The sequence below is a fragment of the Coregonus lavaretus genome (assembly GCF_964263955.1).
Source record: "Coregonus lavaretus genome assembly, chromosome: 33".
Taxonomy (NCBI): Eukaryota; Metazoa; Chordata; class Actinopteri; order Salmoniformes; family Salmonidae; genus Coregonus; species Coregonus lavaretus.
In genome coordinates, this window is record NC_140020.1 from 16,292,833 (window position 1) to 16,312,879 (window position 20,047).

Sequence of the window (20,047 nt, forward strand, 5' to 3'; positions counted from 1 at the left end):
GTGTGACATTTCATTTATGAAAATACATCACACACATAGAGATATTGGCTCCTTAGCATACCTGATACCCATTCACCCTAAGAAAGAAATTAGTAGTTGCAAAGGTAAGCTCATGTTCATGAATAACATTGACCCATGTACAGCGTAGCATTTACAAACATTCTATTAATCCAATAAAAGGCATTGAGACTTTGACCATTCCCGAGGTGTCTGATGCTCAGAGTTATTATAGTAGAATGGTAATGAAGTAAACATGATTATTGGTAGGGAGAGGGAGACGGGGGATGTACAGGGAGTGCCATGCAGAGGCTGGTCTCCTCCTCTCAGAACCAGCTGAACAGTGGAGCGTAGATTGGGTTGGCTCTCTGGAGGGACATGAAAGATGCTTCAGACCTTGAATAGAAATCAAATATGCCTGTCTGTAGCATCGCCACGCCTACCCCCATGAGTACACAGTACCAACACCTACTTAGTAAATCCATCAGTGGATGCAGAAACCCACATCTTGTTTATAGCCAGGCAGGGTCACAGTGAGAGGCATGTCTCCAGCATTTAGACAGACAGCCTGGAGGAGACATACAAGCAGCCAGCAAACAGATGGAGAGAATCAGGAGGGTGTCCTGAGGTGGTCTTTGATGGGAAAAGTTGTTTGCTCAGGTTTTGCATGTTTCACCAAGACAAAATAATATGGTAGTTAGTTATTCCCTCTAACCACATTGTCTACCACCATCATCCCTGAAACAGAGAGAATTAAAACAATAGGCGGTATAGATTTCAGCATCTTTTATCAGAGTAGTTTTTTTGGCAATTTAAATCTCATAGGAGAATGAATCAACCAAAAATAAAACAATTCCAAATTGAAAATCCAATAAGCCCCAGAAATTAATAATGGAAAGCAACAGATACAATGTTAGAGATAAAAACTTTATAGATCTCTTATAGGAAAGACAATGCACTGAGTTAATTTCTGTATAAGACACACTGCCACAGAAAAAATCTGAAACCAAACTGGAGTACACATTGCAGGCATTTGTGACCTCACTTCCCGTTCTGCTCTGGCAGAGGAAGGAAGTGACAACGACAATCAGTCTTGTGTTGAAGCGTGAGAAAAGTCGCAATATTCCTCTTTTGACAACAATGACGACAACATCGACACAGTCCAACTCACTGACATGGAGAGAGCTGAACCAACCAGAGTTCTGAATCATCTTCAATAGCCAAGACCATCAACTCTGGAGAACGGTCCTGGTGTTGCATATTTCATAATAAATTACTCTGTAGAGATTTCACTGTATTGTTCGGACAATCTGACTGACTGAACAGGCTGGTTACAAAAAGGCAGTTCTTTTCACCTGCATCTAGGAGGGAGATTTGGCCCAAACCCACACCACTCAAGTCTCTTGTGTATGTGTGTGTGTGTGTGTGTGTGTGTGTGGGCTGGGTTCACAGCCTCTCAATGTCCCTGTACTTCTTCCTCAGGATGGAGACCTGGTCCTTGAACAGCACAGGGTCCAGTCTCATCTGGGAGTGCAGCAGAGGCATGTACCCAAACCAGCCGCTGAATGAGTTCATACAGGTCTGTCTCTGGGAAAAGTGGTCTGGGTCGGCCCACCGGGACGTCTTAGAACCCTGTGGACAGACAGAGGAGATATGTCAGTTTAGCACACCAATCACAAAACTCACTGACTCTGCTTCAGTGTAAAAGCAGAAACATATATTGTGAGGAGGATGGTACATTAGAGCTGTGTTGCCTGAAGCAAACAATTTCCCCTTCAAAGATCGCCTAGAAATACACAAATAGGTTGCTGCAAGGAATTTATCCCAGGGCATTAAGAAAACAGCTCATATCTACTGTATACATACACACAAATCAAACTACATCTAAGAAAGGTTTTATTTTGCTGCCTTTTAACTCCCATTCAACTGATAAAGTGTTGGCCAAAATCTCCATTACAATCTCCAACAAACTTCCTTTTGTTTACAACAAACTTCCCCCCTTTCCTGTGTGATCTTGTGCAGGGCAACACATCTTACAGCACTGACTGCAGTGGAAAAATTGTCCTGGAAAGGGAAAGGGCCTGAAGATACTAGGTGTCGAAAGAGATGCGAGTAAATACACCACTGGTACGCTGCTGTCTACACAATTAAGACAATCATATGGCCGATAGTGCAGAGTCATCGTGCTGCCTGAAGCTGGGCCATCAATCAGACCTGACATGGGCCGGCCTCGGCCCAGCCCGCACACACACACCGAACGGGGATTCACAGAGGGAGACTGTCAGCATGCTGCAACCTCCTCCTCCACCTCTCACTAGATGCTCCTAATTGAACCGGTCTGCAATCCTGCAGTCCCCCCCCTCTCATGGCTGCTCCTCTGGCTGCAATTTTAGGCCCACTTCAGACACCTTGAGATTGGGCCCTGTCCCATGCACTGGATACCTGATATCAGCTTGTGGCTTCTATTGAAAGTTGGCTGTTGGTGAGTGATATATCCTGGGTAAACACATGGTTTCACAGACGGCATCTTCAATGAGCTATGATTTTCAGGACAAACACACGCACCACACACACATACAGTTACCAAAGAAACCTACTGTACCTGCTGCATCATGGTTTCCTTGTACTGCTTCTTCTGGGTGACTTTGATTGGTGGGAGCTTAGTGACAGCGGAAACCAGGAAGTTCATGAGGATGTCCTCACAGTTGGCCATCTGGTCCACCATGGTGAGAAGGTTGGTTGGCAAGTAGTGAGTGTACAGGTAGTGATAATACCTAGAAACACAGAGGAAGAGAGATGGAACCATGAATTTAAAAAATGTCATGACGGGCCTTACGGAAACAGAAAATGTGTTGGTCAACTTTCCAAATGTCGACTAAATGAAATAATTTAGACAAAGTGGGATCTTTTTGTGTCTGTGAAATAAACGATGCTTGAAATGTCGGTGGAAACGCTTTTATGCGCAAGTATTGATATAATATCATATCGAAGTAAACTTGGAGTCATGCGATAATATGTTGAGTGGTCCTCCCACTACGACTCGTCTGGAAAGCATGCAGTTTATTAGGCTACAGATTAAATAGGTTAATAAGGTGATGAGCTTGATGGTCCTTTCAATAAATATCGAGGGTCTTATTCTGGTGACATGATCATCGATGCTTGGCTGCCGTTTGACAAAGAAAAATAATCTTGCTCTTTTGTCCATAATAATCTCATCATGTAGGCTATACCCGCACTGTATCTGCCAGCTGTTGGCTAAAGCACATGTGCCAATACCAGAGTGGGCATACTCGCTATATAACGCAAATGTCTTTGTGAGAAAACTGTCAGTAGAGTTTTATTGAATTTTTAAAACATACAACTACCTGCAGTGAAGCCACTCAACATTACATTACATTTAGTCATCCAGCAGACACTCCCATCCAGAGCGATCCACAGGAGCAACCAGGGTCAAGCGCCCCGCCCAAGGGCACAAGGACAGATCCCCCACCCATTTGAATCGGGGACCCGAACCAGCGATCTCTCGGCCACTGAGCAGGGGGACCTTGCTTGCGCTGCAGGATTTCAGTCCTTCACGGCGTAGTGTGTTACCAATTGTTTTCTTGACTATGGTCCCAGCTGCCTTGAGATCATTGACAAGATCCTCCCGTGTAGTTCTGGGCTGATTCCTCACCGTTCTCATGATCATTGCAACTCCACGAGGTGAGATCTTGCATGGAGCCCCAGGCCGAGGGAGATTGACAGTCTTTTGTGTTTCTTCCATTTGCAAATAATCGCACCAACTGTTGTCACCTTCTCACCAAGCTGCTTGGCGATGGTCTTGTAGCCCATTCCAGCCTTGTGTAGGTCTACAATCTTGTCCCTGACATCCTTGGAGAGCTCTTTGGTCTTGGCCATGGTGGAGAGTTTGGAATCTGATTGATTGATTGCTTCTGTGGACAGGTGTCTTTTATACAGGTAACAAGCTGAGATTAGGAGCTCTCCCTTTAAGAGTGTGCTCCTAATCTCAGCTCGTTACCTGTATAAAAGACACCTGGGAGGCAGAAACCTTTCTGATTGAGAGGGGGTCAAATACTTATTTCCCTCATTAAAATGCAAATCAACTTATAACATTTTTGACATGCGTTTTTCTGGGTTTTTGTTGTTGTTATTCTGTCTCTCACTGTTCAAATAAACCTACCATTAAAATTATAGACTGATCATTTCTTTGTCAGTGGACAAACGTACAAAATCAGCAGGGGATCAAATACTTTTTTCCCTCAATGTATTTACATGTGTGTATGTGTCTGCATGTATGGATATGTACGCGCTTACAAGCGCTTGCGTGGCATCAGCCTCAGGCAAACAGGCATTGGATGTAACAATGTCTTAGTGTCAATTCAACTTTTTGGTTTTGTTTATTTTGGACTTTTATCTCTGACCTTCATTCTACCCCCCCAGCCAGCAACTTCACTCCCACTTGTCTCCAGTTCCACATCCCAACCCTCAGCTTCGCTCAGCCCATCCCACCTATCTCTGCTGGCCACCCTCTTCGGATTTCTACACACCATATATCTTTCAACTATGCTGTGATGTTTAACATACAATTAGAATCTATCTAATCGAATAGAATCCACAGATTGCGAGTTGAAGATAAATACTTTTACTAAGAGTATTAGTATATTAGTAATTGACTGACCAGGTCTCTCCAAAATCTCCCAACAATGCTATTTCTAGGGTCAAGTTTAGATTAATGTTATGCTTTTTCAGCCAATCCTGAACCTGAGACCAGAAACATGCTACCTGAGGGCAATACCAGAATAAATGGTCTATTGATTCTGTATCCTCACAACAAAATGTGCAGAGCTGCGATGGTTGTATGCCCCAAATATTCAACATTTTGTTGGTGGCAAGAATTCTGTACGATATTTTAGTTGAAAAGCAAGTCTTGAATCTTGCGTCATTTTATACTGTATATCAACATACACCCTTTTTACTTGTATTTTTTATTCGGTACTTGAAAATGTAAACGCAAAAGGTATTTTTATGTGCACTACGTCATCACGCACAGCCTTTTATCCGCAACAAATCAATTTGATGGAAACACCTCTGGTGGGAAAATGCGGATATGCGGATTTTAGAATATTCGCATGAAAATCTGTCGTTAATTGGATGGAAACCTAGCTATAGACATACTGCATAGTATAATATTAATGCACAATATTGCAAATGGAAAATGGGCAGTGACTAACAGGAAATCAAATCTCCTTAATTCCATTCTCAGTGCCATTTCCTGAATGTTCACCATTTCTCTGGATAGTGCTCGTTGTTGTTTTCTATTCACTGAGTCACAGAATATGGGTGGCAATCTGTCTGGTGGATCCGTCTGGCAGAATGAGGGGAGTTAACCACCCCAGCCAGCCCTTATAAGAGCCACCCTCTCCAGCGACCTCATCCACCCGCCTGACAACACCCAGAGACTGATGTTTTAATTTCTCAGAGTGAGATACTTCTCCCCTCTCTTTCTTGCGGCCCTGATTGTGCCATGTCTCATTTCCCATGTGTTTATTAAGTTGGGGGCCCTGGCTGTATGGCTGACAAAGGATCAACTGCATTACTTCTTGTCTGTGGTGACACATGGGCTTCAGTCAGTTAGGAGGTCACTCTGTTTAGATCCAGAGACTTCAGACTCATGCCTCATCTCCCTCAAGAAGACGACTTCCTGTTTTCTTTTTCCCCCCCCCTCTCCTCCTCCTCCTCCTCCTCCTCCTCGGGAGCCCCGCTAGGCTCTTGGCCTCTGCAGCATCAGCGCCTTGCCCAGCGGTACATCACTGTCAGCCTAGTGAAGGTGAGGTGTCACAGCCAAGGTCTGCCGTCAGCACCGTTTGTCTGTCACATCCATGCAGGAAAGATGAGCACAAGGACCTTCCTTTGAGACAAACTGTGAGCCCAGGACAGGCCTCTCTCTCTATGCCAAGCTATTGATCTATGTGATGTTGTTGTCAATCATCTTGTTAACGTTGTCATTTTTCTGATCTGAATATCACAGTCAGGCAGAGTGTGATATTCATCTTTGTTCATGTTGATATCTTTGGATCGGAAAAGTAGCAATCTAATTAATGACACTGATTTGTTAATTGCGCAGATCTGATAGAATTGTTCTACACTTTCTCCTGGTGACTATCTGGTAGAAACACTTGTCTCTTGATTATTAGCGCAATGCCTCAGTAGACAGCCCGTTGAGAGCCTTGAGTCCTGAATAATAGAGGCATTTTGAAACCATACAATAGAACAATGAAAAATGACTAGGAGAGCTGTTTATCTGCAACTGCCCGGAAAGACATTACTTCAAATCTCTCATGAGAGGAAAATACTTCCTAATTCAATTTGCTGCATGGCTTAATACTTTGTATTCATTTTGATGATGCATTGCATTTCACAATCAAATCTTTCACAAAAAAAGGAAGGAAAAAACATAATACTTTATTTCCTTCTCTATTACGCTTATATACAACAAATGTCAGTGGTGTGGGGAATTCAGATGAGTTTTCTCAATGGCACTTACTGTACTGAAGGAAGTAGACTACTCCTGAATAAAACATAATATGTGAACCAGTATTGCAGTCTGTCTGTGACAGCATGTGCTGCTGGTACAGAACAATACAAACCTGATCACACCCATCCGCGATAAGAGTAAGTGACAAGTGCAGGAGAAAGAACTCACAGAGTTGCTGCTACACAGTGGGAGGATGTTAACCGGCCACAATATGTCTTAGGGCTTTTTATAGTCACGTCGCCTGCCTGCATGTATGTGCTCAAAGTCAATGATGTGTTACCGCTTGGACAGTTTTCCTCCCTGCCATCTGCATCCCCTCCCTGAGCTAATATCATGGCCCCTACACCCCTCACAGAGAGCAGGCAGGGGCACTGACTGTACCTGTGATAGAATGCAGCCCCTGTGAGCACCATGGAGTACTCGTTAGTCCATTTGGAGGTGTAGCCCCATCTTGATTTGCTGCCATCCCAGTAATGGCTGCGTGCTGGGTAGCCCACAATTCTGTCTGGGAAACTGTGCCAGACAATGAAGGCAAAGTCAACCTGCGGTTCAGAGGAAAATAAAACATCTTAGAAAATCCCTTATAGACAGATTTACTTATGCATTAGATGAGCAATATCAACTGCAGTACAATGTAGCAAAAGAGTAGATTGAATTCCAAAGTTATTCTTCTCAGGTACATATGTCAAAAGACTAGCAGTCACTCAGGTCAAGAGAATATGAAGAACACCACATAGTAGAATACTGTATAATACACACACTGACTCTACCTTGCTGTTGGCACAGTGGGACATTCATTTCCAAAATGCTACAGAGAGCAGAACCTAAAAAATGGATAGTCCCTTAAAATAACCAAACACCTCTCAGCCTCTGTCATGATGTGTGCGCATAATTATGAAGGAATGAGACCACAAATCTCAGGAAAAGGTTGGAAACATCTCTCTTAATGTAGCCTTTGATTAATCGCTGTGTTAGCCATTACCTCAGCACAGGATTTATGATATCATGCAAATAATTTGCCTTCAGGAATTACGCTCCTATAATGCCCTGATTGTGCCTCGCATCATTTGTGACAGACTGTGATTTGGCCCATTCATAACGTGTCTTAGTTAATTATGGATTGAAAATAGGGAGGAAGAAAAATGACAAGCGCAGAGGGAGAATGCTATGCATGCAGAAAGCCTTTCCAAGGGCAACATACATTGATCCCATTTAATAAATAAGATGGTTTCTGAATATGGGTTCCGAGGAGTCTACAAACTGATCCATCACAAATCTCTACTGGCATATAATTTACCTGTGCCATTTGATGTGATATGTTATTAAACAATAGAAAAGTATAGTCGTATAGGAAAGACAGACTTTCAGCATTTGGTTTCCAGCAGGTACAGTAGTATGTCTTCTCTGATCTGAGCTGAAGGAAAGTCAACATCAGGCATTGAGAGATCTTGTTAAATGACCAAGATCATGTCCTTGTGTATGGTCCATGCAGTCATATCTACCCTTGATATGATATTCCACTGGATCCCTGGAGAACTTTTGACAAGCTGACTGTTTTACGGTTTTCTGTGCCCTGCTCTCTCATGGGCAGCCAGACAGTGTCATGATAGGAACATTCATATTCCACACCGTATCCTCTCTTAAAGCTTAATCATGTGATTAATGAGTTGAAACAATGCAATTATGAATTCTGTCCAGTCACTGTTCCATGTAGTTATTGTAATATGAAAAGTCCCATTAAAAGTGTTCTACTCGCTCACATTTCAGTTCCTTTCAATTAAAATGATTTCAATGTTTAAAGGGCAATTACTGAGACAGATTATTAAGCAGATGAGGGATTTGCTGTGACTGGTTTTTGGAATCTTTGACACACATCTGTAGGCTCTCCCTTTTTTCCCCTGAAATATCCTCATCAAACTTTTGTAACATTAGTTCTTTAATCTTGTACCACTATAGAATGTAAGTGGATCCTCTTGCAAGGCAGAGGTGAAATTGACTTGCTGCAATTAATAAAATATCAAATAGATGAATAACACATTGCAGGTCTCTTATACGCTGAGAGACTCACACTAAGGATGGGGTCTTCACTCACTGAAATCTTAAGGGAGCTTCAAATTTGGATAACTGTGGTCTGAAAGGTGAATATTGGCTATAAACCCGTTACCTTTCACCTGCATGAAACGTCTTCATTAAAGCCTTGTTGTGTCTCTAACTTAATGCTAGATTTTCCTACTAGCACTGACTTTGCTGATAACTACTTTAATTAGGGAAAATGTACTTGCTGCGACTGTGATTTGTGGTTGTCTCACCCAGTTATCTTAAGATGAATGCACTAATTGTAAGTCGCTCTGGATAGGAGTGTCTGCTAAATGACTAAAATGTAAATGTAAAAATGTTAACGGTCTTAGATGTTCTCATTCTTAATGCAGGTAATGGATGGGGTGAATTAGACCAAAAAGAGAAACATAGCCTACTGTGTCTGTCTGTCTGTGTCCATCATGCGTCAAAAAGGTATGAGGCAAATACATGTGGAACATAATCATTACACTGACATGTCGGTCAGTTTTGAAGTTTTACATTTCCCAAAGCAGAACCTTTTCTTACTGTGATTTACAGCAGAAATGTTATTGATTCACACTGAAGCAATACAACATGTGCTTAGAATGGAGAGCAGCAGGTGCAGAAAACAACTATGGTGACTCAACCACCAAGACTCTAATTTGATGCAGAAAACAATGGATTTCCTAATGAGCTTGATTTAACAAGTTCAATATTTGGAACAAGATAAACCACTCCAAATCCAACTTGTACATTGTGTCAGACACTAACAACATCAACATTTCCAAGGGCTGAGCCAAAATAATTCAGCACACGTTTTAAACTTTGATTAAAAAAGAGCAAACATAATCTTCACACAGAGGCAACTCCTGCTTTGGTTCATTGAGTGATTTCTTTTTACAACTGCCAGCAAAATGAGCCACTAGAGCTTTTCCCTTTCCAAGACGTGAAGCTTAATCAAACTGTGACTTCATGGTTTGACAGTCTAATGATCTTCGCAGAGACTAGCATGCCGGAGAGGTAATATGTTTCACAAACCTTCTGATTGCTTGAAACAACTTGGGCATTCATTAGTTTCTCATTCCAGGCCAGATAGTGAATACTTGTTTTTTGAATTGGCACCATGGTCACCGAATTTGCATTTCACAGCATGGGAAGATCCTTTCGCTAACTACATCCAGATAATGAAAGCATCGGGAGGAAAAGGCCCTCGTTTGAGATGTTTGGCAGAGTTTCCAGCCAGTGAAGCAATAACAAGACTTAACAGGAATCTTAAATACAACAAATGGTTTCTTTTAGAGGGGCAATCAATCCGTCCCGACCACGAGAAGTGAATTAGTTATTACGCTATGCTTGACAAATGAACTCCATTGGGGTTTTCCAATGCAGGGCTTTCTCTTATGGACAAGGGGTGTTGAAATGACCTCATCAATATTAACCTACAATGTAACATACACAGGGGAAGAGACACTTGGAGACAGATACCAGACCATTTCACTGATACTGTTTAATAGAGAAACACAGGGGTGGAATTTATCAGATGAGGCAAGACGTCCCTGTGGTTCAACAGGCTGAGAGATGTATTAGTTAGAGAGGATGGATTTCTCTCTACCGTGAATGATTAGTGTGAAGTGTGTCCACCTGGACCACACACTTGATCTACTAATATAACCTGTCACCTTGCTTCACCTCCCTCTGTCTTGACTGATTTCTTCTACAGTAGCTCATGATACCAGTGACTTTCTCTGTAGAGTGCGGCCTGGGCCTCAGTGCCAGTTTAAACATTAGACCAGAGCAGTTATTTTGAAATACCCAACTTTTAGTTACTCCATTAGGCTGTTCTCTAACGGAGTAACATTAATGGGAATGAGCAATTAAAAAGAGCTTTAGCGCTTTGCTGATTCTGCAATGTGCAAATATTATACAGGGACTAATTGAATAGAAGAAATTAGAATTAACAGGAACAAAATGCAGGCACAGACAAGGAGCATAGCATAGCAACAAGGGCAGCGACACGGCTCTCTGCATAACAACAGACTACAAACAAAACATTGAGTTGCTTTGAAGATGAAGGAAGTCAGTTGGTGTCAATCTCCACACCCCTGGGAGAGGGAATACTTTCAAGAAACTGTCTGGAAGTTCTGTCACTTCTTCAGTTGCTGCTAAATCTCACCAGTTGGTGCCGTTGTTGATGTCAATGTCAGATAAAAGAGACAGGAAACGCTGTAGCTGATCATCCAATGTTAATTGTTGGCTTATTTCCACACAGACTTGGGACTCCAGCTCTCTGTTTGAACCTGCCTAGTTCTTTTTCCCATGATCAAATTAAATCAGAGAATGTTTTTGGGTACTATACAATTCTGCTTCTACTACCAGGTAGACTCCCCTCATAGGTATTTTCCAGTTCTCACAATAAGAAGTGTGGAGGGGCAAGACACTACATAAACATTGCTAGATGAGTGTTGATTGATTCTGGTCTTTGAACTTTAAAGCCTTAGGTAGACAGAGAGGGAATAATAAGTCTTCCTCCTACCTCATTGGTCGACAAGACGGAGTCCTCGTCCAGACTGAGGACAGCATCTGTGAGGATGACGTCATGGGGGAAAAAGCGACTGCTCATCGTCTGGGGGGGGGGGGGGGGGGAGAGAGAGAGAGAGAGAGAGAGAGAGAGAGAGAGAGAGAGAGAGAGAGAGAGAGAGAGAGAGAGAGAGAGAGAGATGTGGTCAATGGCTGCCATCGCTCAATCAAACTCCAACAATCCATCCATTGGCTCTGGTGTCAGCACCTCTGACTGTGTGTGGGGACCTATTCAATCACAAGTATTTCAGGTATCTTTAAATGGGCTCATCCAGAAATAGCAAGAGAGGGGTCACCTTTTCATGTTGGATAAAAAGATGGACAAATTATTTAATCCCTTCATCCTGACGCACCCAGAGAGTAACCTTAATCTTCTTCTTAGTGTTTGAAACATTATTCAATTTCTTTAGCCCTCCCTAACAATCCATAGAAGGACAATCTTTGTCATATTATTGAAGGACTTTTCATTTTAAGGAGAAAATATTGTTCTGATTATTGGATGAAAAACCTTCTTCTGTGGAGTATGTGGGTGAAGGCCAATTATATATAAAAAACACCACAATGGCATGGCAGTATCTTCTGTCCAAAGCCCCACTTCACAATAACACTTGTGCTTACTAATACAGTGCAATTACAGTGTAGGCACACAATGAAAACATTTATTTGCAATAATGACATTATTAATAAAATGCGTCAAATCTATATCTCCAATATTATTGTCTGTGGGCATTTCATTTCGAGGACATTTTGAAGGTGTTTCTATTGGAAACGACTGATGGGCTGTTTCTCTCTCTGCAGCCAGCGCTATTGGTAGTTTGCCTGCTGCACAGTATGTCCTATAATATTAGGGAGCACACACACATGGCAGAAGTGAACTGTCAGCAGTGGCCTCCTGAGAGGGATGTCAGGGTAATCCCCTTCACTATCGCTCTCTCTGGGAGGCTGCCAGCCAGTGTGGTATGGTGCATCCTCACTAAAACTCCCCCTGCCTGCCTGTCTGTCTGTCTGTCTGTCTGTCTGTCTACCGCCCTGCAATGCTCTTGACACCAAGTTTATGGGGTTAAGGTAGCTGCTGTATAATCCATCCCTCCCTCTCTCCTCCTCAACCTCACTGGCTGCTGCCTCATTCCTCAAAAGTTATCGAAAATAACCTGTTGACTTGGATATTAGCCTTGCCTTGGGTTGGCTGCTCTAGAGCAAGTGGGTGTGGCTGCGCTATCGACAGGGCCTCTGTCATTATTTTGCAGTGGCTGACTCCAGGTGCTGTGGACTCGCATCATTATGGCTTAATGGGTCCTTTTCAATGGGACACTATTTCCTATTCACTTTAACTATCCCTGCCCGGTGCGTCATAGCAGGATAATAGTGGCAGTGTATCGCTGGCAGGGCCGGCACTGCGCAGAGCCAAGTCTCTTGGCTCAGGAGAGCCTTTCATGGTGCCTATTGAAAAGTCATTTACCAGCTGAGGGCTTGATTAAACGAGGAGCATTGGGATACTTTAAGAGTCGTTTAGGAGTCGTGTGGCAAAAAGCTCTCCTAAAGAACATATTGAGAGAGATAAGAGTGGCAAAGTACAGGTTCATTACACCTATTATACACTCAGTAATCAGCCATTTATCAGCTGTGGAGGGACCTTAGGATGAATGACAGCATCAGACCTGACTCTCAATGACAATGATACACATTCAGGTAACAAGACCACCTTCCTGAAACAGATAGAGAGTGTGGGGGGTTGCTTCTTCTGATAGGTAGCTGCTGTATGTAGGCTGGTTCATAAAAATGCACCAGCTGTGCAGCGACGCTCCCCATCCAACCTGACAGAGCTTGAGAGGATCTGCAGAGAACAATGGAAGAAACTCCCCAAATACAGTTTTCATTCCCAAGAAAACTGTAATCGCTGCCAAAGGTGCTTCAACAAAGTACTGAGTAAAGGGTCTAAATACTTACGTAAATGAGGTTTTTTATTTTTTATTTTTGATAAATTAGCAAACATTTCTAAAAACCTGTTTTCGCTTTGTCATTATGGGGTATTGTGTGTTGATTGATAAGAAAAAATATACACTACCGTTCAAAATTTGGGGTCACTTAGAAATGTCCTTGTTTTCGAAAGAAATGCATTTTTTTTGTCCATTAAAATAACATCAAATTAATCAGAAATACAGTGTAGACATTGTTAATGTTGTAAAGGGCAATTGTAGCTGGAAACGGCTGATTTTTTTATGGAATATCTACATAGGCGTACAGAGGCCCATTATCAGCAACCATCAGTCCTGTGTTCCAATGGCACATTGTATTTGCTAATCCAAGTTTATCATTTTAAAAGGCTAATTGATCATTAGAAAACCCTTTTGCAATGATGTTAGCACAGCTGAAAACTGTTGTGCTGATTAAAGAAGCAATAAAACTGGCCTTCTTGAGACTAGTTGAGTATCTGGAGCATCAGCAATTGTGGGTTTGATTACAGGCTCAAAATGGCCAGAAACAAATAACTTTCTTCTGAAACTCGTCAGTCTATTCTTGTTCTGAGAAATGAAGGCTAATCCATGTGAGAAATTGCCAAGAAACTGAAGATCTCGTACAACGCTGTGTACTACTCCCTTCACAGAACAGCGCAAACTGGCTCTAACCAGAATAGAAAGAGGAGTGGGAGGCCCCGGTGCACACCTGAGCAAGAGGACAAATACATTAGTGTCTAGTTTGAGAAACAGACGTTTCACAGGTCCTCAACTGGCAGCTTCATTAAATAGTACCCGCAAAACACCAGTCTTAACGTCAACAGTGAAGAGGCGACTCCGGGATGCTGACCTTCTAGGCAGAGTTGCAAAGAAAAAGCAATTTCTCAGACTGGCCAATAAAAATAAAATATTAAGATGGGCAAAAGAACACAGACACTGGACAGAGGAAGATTGGAAAAAAGTGTTATGGACAGACGAATCGAAGTTTGAGGTGTTTGGATCACAAAGAAGAAAATTTGTGAGACGCAGACCAAATGAAAAGATGCTGGAGGAGTGCTTGATGCCATCTGTCAATCATGGTGGAGGCAATGTGATGGTCTGGGGGTGCTTTGGTGGTGGTAAAGTGGGAGATTTGTACAGGGTAAAAGGGATCTTGAAGAAGGAAGGCTATCACTCCATTTTGCAACGCCATGCCATACCCTGTGGACGGCGCTTGATTGGAGCCAATTTCCTCCTACAACAGGACAATGACCCAAAGCACAGTTCCAATCTATGCAATAACTATTTAGGGAAGAAGCAGTCAGCTGGTAATCTGTCTATAATGGAGTGGCCAGCACAGTCACCGGATCTCAACCCTATTGAGCTGTTGTGGGAGCAGCTTGACCGTGTGGTACGTAAGAAGTGCCCATCAAGCCAATCCAACTTGTGGGAGGTGCTTCAGGAAGCATGGGGTGAAATCTCTTCAGATTACCTCAACAAATTGACAACTAGAATGCCAAAGGTCTGCAAGGCTGTAATTGCTGCAAATGGAGGATTCTTTGACGAAAGCAAAGTTTGATGGACACAATTATTATTTCAATTAAAAATCATTATTTCTAACCTTGTCAATGACTACATTTCCTATTCATTTTGCTATATTTCCTATTCAAACTCATTTCATGTATGTTTTCATGGAAAACAAGGACATTTCTAAGTGACCCCAAACTTTTGACCGGTAGTGTATATTTAATCAATTTTAGAATAAGGCTGTCAAGTAACAAAATGTGGAAAAAGTCAAGGGGTCTGAATACTTTCTGAATGCACTGTATCTACCTTAATTACCTCGTACCCCTGCACATCGACTCAGTACTGGTACCCCGTGTATATAGCCAAGTTATCGTCACGCATAGTGTATTTATTCCTTTTGTTTTTATTATTTTTCTACTATTTCTATTTTCTTTCTCTCTGCACAGTTGGTAAGAGCCTGTAAGTAAACATTTCACTGTTAGTCTACACCTGTTGTTTATGAAGCATGTGACAAATAACATTTGATTAGAATTTTCCTGAAGAGATAGTGGTAGCCATTGATCTTGTTGTCCTGATCTGTCAATATTATTGTTTCATGTGATGTTTACATTTTGTCATGTTAAATGTTTAAAAAATGATTATACAATGGGGTGGTCCCGTGTAGCTCAGTTGGTAGAGCATGGCGTTTGCAACGCCAGGGTTGTGGGTTCGATTCCCACAGGGGGCCAGTATGGAAAAAAATACATGTATGCACTCACTAACTGTAAGTCGCTCTGGATAAGAGCGTCTGCTAAATGACTGAAATGTAAATGTTTGGAATTCCCATTGTTAGAGTCTATCCTGCCCATGATATGCTAGACAACATACACATGGCCACATTCATAAAAAGTGCCATTGTTCACGTCGTTACTTAGCAATGCACTACTACTTTTACAGATCCACTGTCATCTGCCCAGCCATGCAACTTATAAACTTGATATCCACTGTAAAAAGCAACATGCAAAGTTTCTGGATCTATCAACCAGCGCTTGGGTAGTTTTGCTTTACATGGCAGTCAATACGAATAGCACTAATGACCAGAGAAGGCCTAACATTGCACTGGACAACCAGTGTTAGTGAATGTAGCATCATGTTTTGTTGAAAAATGTATGGCTTTTTAATGCTGTAATCTGTTGTATAAAAGCAATACACTTGAGTCGATGTATTATGACATTTTTATCATAGCTATGGCGGTCTACGCCACTTCTGCTTGCCTCGTGGCTATGACCACGTCACAGCTATGATAAAAATGTCAGAACACATGGCCTCATGTATTATTGCTTAAATGATGTATATTTAGTCTCGCAGTCTCCTGGGCTTGGGGGCTTGATTTAATAAGACCAGTTTAAAACACTTGGGCTGTAGTGGTAATCCTCATGGGACTATAAATCCATTTTACATGAGGAATGCATATTTTAATGATAATTCTCCTACCACAGATTTAGGGATCAGTGCCTTCCGTATGAACTATCGATCTGCCGGCCGGGCTATGGTGTCGACGTCCTAATCCATTAGACTAAATGCAGCCTTTATAGAGCTGCCTGTAATTATGCTATTGACTCATAATTAGAGGATTTTAATTATTTAAGGGTCTTTATATAAAAGAGGAAAAGGGGACTCCAGCTTCAATAGCTCCATGTATGTTCATAGACAAAGTCCTTCCGTGAAGTTTGAATGAATACGTTGCTATTACACGCTAATTATATTTCCTCTGTGGAAACGGGAACTCGGATATCCAAGGGCGAAGATATTTTGTCAAAATAGAAATGAATAGCAAATATCACAATGTGAAATGAGTATGCAGTGTGCCTCTTTAGTTGAGAATAATTTAATCAAACTGTGCCAAATTTGAAAAGATTCTACATGACATGGATTCCTTTAATCTCAATAAGCTCTAATGTCAATCAGCATGCCAGTGATGCTGTCTGAATTTCACTGTTTTTTCAGCGTAAAGCCTGGAGGATATTCACTAAAGCACTGTCACTGGTGTGTATCAAATGAAACTCCCTCAGTAGGGGTAAGAATTATCAACACACTCTTCACAACGTTAAGTGGCATTCGTTTAGCTTGCAGTGCACTTTGCATTACTGTATTAATGGTCTGCATTGACAGTTTGCATACTCTCTGTATAATGTTCAATTATTTGCTCTAATTTCCCCATATAGGAAGGTTCTGATGGTTACACATTGCTCTGGTTATCAGGCTAGCCAGCTGTTGTTGTTGTTGTTGTTGTTGTTGTATCGCTCACTCCTCTAATTCACCCGCAGCTCTCCCATCAGGTCTGTATATACTCTGGAGCTCCGATTCCAATACACATCTTTAGGGACTATTTGTCCTTCAGTCTGCCCATCGCTCTCTCTCTCTCAACCTTCCTGTGTCTGTCTCCCTCCGCCTCCTCTGTCACTGGGCCGACCGTCTTCGCCCCAGGGTTGCTTTAGCTAGTCTCATTGAGACAGTGGCACAGGGTTTTGATCTCTCGCTCTCCGTTCCTCCCCCTCTCTCCCTGGTCAGTGTCAATGGATGTTTCCTCTAGGCAGATATACAGTGATGTAGCACTGAGTCACCTGGTGAAGATGTGGCATCACCCTTATCTCCATTGACTCCTGCTACTTCAAGGCCAATCTTTAGAGGCTTGTCAATGCTTTTCTTTACTGGTTAATCATATTTGATGCTTGATACATTCATAGTCAAAGTTCAAAGTTCAGCAGAGAAAATGATTTCAATGGCTCAAGTGTCCAAGATTCATTTTTGTCAAAGCCCATCTCTTTATATAATTCATAGTATCATAGTGGGGTAAACATACACTTTATGAAATCGCATGAAGTTCACATTTTGTACAGCTTTTTCAGATATTAAATATTTATATTATTTACAGTGACTGTCAACTAAAATTGCATTATGTTTGATAAAGATGCCAAATAAGCAGAACACAACTCTGAAGTCATGACTCAGCTAAATATTAAGCCACAAATCAAGTGTCTTTGTCATTGATTGTTTGCTACCTGTGGCCGTTACTCCTTAGCCTTTTGACCTCTCTCTCACAAGCTGTCTAGCCTGCCTTAGGAGTCTGAGGAAGATGGATGATGTTTTATTGTCACAAACACCAGATAGATGCAGTGAAATATGTTGTTTTACAGGGTCAGCCATAGTAGTACCGTGCCACTGGAGCAAATTAGGGTTAAGTGCCTTGCTCAAGGTTACAGATCTGGTATTCGAACCAGCGACCTTTCACTAGGCTACCTGCCAACCAGGGATAACCTCAACCTGCCCCGTGGCCCAAGAACCCTAACAGGCCCACAGAAACCCAGCTCCTTTGTGACCTTCCCTTTACAATTGCTGTTTACACAGACTCTGTTAGGAGTTTAAGGGAAAGTGAAGTGAGATATTTCAGCTTGTTTAACTTGGATAATTTGTGCCATGCAGGTGTGCTTTTTTGCAATAGAAATAGATTTCCTCCACTTTCAGTATTCAAAAAAACAAACCATTAATTTGCTTCAAAGTGCAATCGTGTCATTATTCCTTAATTGTAACCTACAGCTTGATTTGATTGCAGGTTAGGCGATACGGATATTGTGAATCCAAGTTGTGAATGAAAAACTGTAAAATGTGAATATGAACAATATAAGAAATATTGATGAGTAATGCTTAGCCTAATTATGTAATTCAGTAAATTATGCCATTCAGTAAATTCTGATATGGAAATCTGTCAACATAGTTTCAAATATCCAAACTGCAGCAAAGAGCAATAGTGAAACCTTGGAGTAAAGGATTTTCAAAGTAAAGGCATTGCAAGTCTATCAATTATGGGTCTGACCCCTAGAATGGCCTAATCACCATGCAGACTGGATTTAGTGGGGGCCTACTTGATCTCTGCCCTCTAACATTTAACACATACAGTATATCCTGAATGAATAGACTGAACTGATTCTGAGGGTCAACTCATGAACTGAAAATTCAGGGTGCCAAGCAGGGAATTATTATTGAAAATAACAATTAATTAAGGTGGCAGAATTGGTCAGGGACAACAAATGACACCCTGAGTGACCATAGATCACCTCGTATACATGGTGAGAGGGGCACTGACAAATGACAGCCCTGAGGAGAAAATGGTAGAGTGCTCCAAAGCATTTGACTAACGCAATTACTAACACTTTTCAAGAGATCTAATATCTAATGCTTTGGAAGACTCACCTTATTTCATTATCCGTTCTTATTAACCACGTTCCCTTCTGATGAGACATCTTGTGATCCAGGCTGTATATTAATTATCAGGTGATGAAAATGGCTATCAGACAAGGATGGGGAGATGGAGAGGTGCTAATGAGACAGTAAGCCCTTCTTGAGGCGTCGCATCGCAGGAGAGGAACACACTCAGCCAGCCAGCCACCCACACACAGCTGTGGAGATGCTACTGTGGAGATCTCACATGCACACACATGCACACTCACACACACACACAATCACACACAACCCACAAGTCAGTGAAGGGCTTAGCTCCAAGCCATCAGGCCTGGGAGTGAGTGGCAGGTCTGCCGAGAGCAAGGATAGTGATCTAATGTCAGTTGGCTATGAAATGATCCATGGCACGGATGCGGGCCAACTTAATTAGCCTTCAAATGGAAACCAAATTGAAGGAACAAGATAAGGGGACCTATTGTTAGATGTGTTACTTTCCTGAGGACACAATCATGGAGGAAAAATCGATAATATAATATGCTGGATTTTGATCAAATGCTGCTGGTGACCTCTACTCAGGGCTGATTAGTGCAGTCCATTGAAATACAATAATTATATATTACGACGGAGGGGGACTGTGGTTCATTAAGGCCCTTTCACAGCAGCCGGTGTTTTCCCTTGTCTATCACACAATGCACTCATGCAACAGCATGAAATGATGCCCCTGCTTTTCATACTAGCTTGCTAAAAAGGAAAATAGTGCAAACACAATGGAAAGTATAGGACTGAAAACACAATAAATGGGGTCTAGGTTACAGTGTAATTTCCATGAGCCTGCATAATAATGCTAAATAAATTGGTTACATGTATTAGGCAGTAGGAAAACACTGCTTAAATGTTTAAACTGAATGCCGGCCTTGAGGGGAGGTAAGCTATTTAGGACACCAGATAATAAGAGCCTCTTTAGATATACTGCCCCCCTGACAAACATACAATTACTTTGCTTTTTTAGCAGATTATATGAGGGATAACAAAATAATCACAATAGCAGAACACGGAACACAGAACACATCTGCTGTTAGCCTATCCTCAGTCTCCTGGCAGCACTCTGATTCAGTGTGATGTGAACGTTTGACTCGCTGGTTTCAACACAGTGAAGCTCTTATTGTTTGGGGAGAGAGCTGTGGAGAATTACTACTCTGGA

General features: G+C 41.9%; 1 protein-coding gene across 1 annotated transcript in view; it reads right to left on the minus strand.

Annotated features, from left to right (window-relative positions):
- Nucleotides 1–769: 769 nt before the first annotated feature.
- Nucleotides 770–20,047, minus strand: part of LOC311108161 (exostosin-1-like) — a gene marked incomplete at its 5' end in the record, with an annotated part of 171,903 nt that continues 152,625 nt past the window's right edge. Inside the window, 4 exons of the mRNA XM_084150784.1 lie at nt 770–1,629; nt 2,600–2,771; nt 6,914–7,074; nt 11,124–11,213. Of these exons, the coding sequence (XP_084006910.1) occupies nt 1,444–1,629; nt 2,600–2,771; nt 6,914–7,074; nt 11,124–11,213 (609 nt within the window). The 3' untranslated portion in view covers nt 770–1,443. The remainder of the gene's footprint in view (nt 1,630–2,599; nt 2,772–6,913; nt 7,075–11,123; nt 11,214–20,047) is intronic.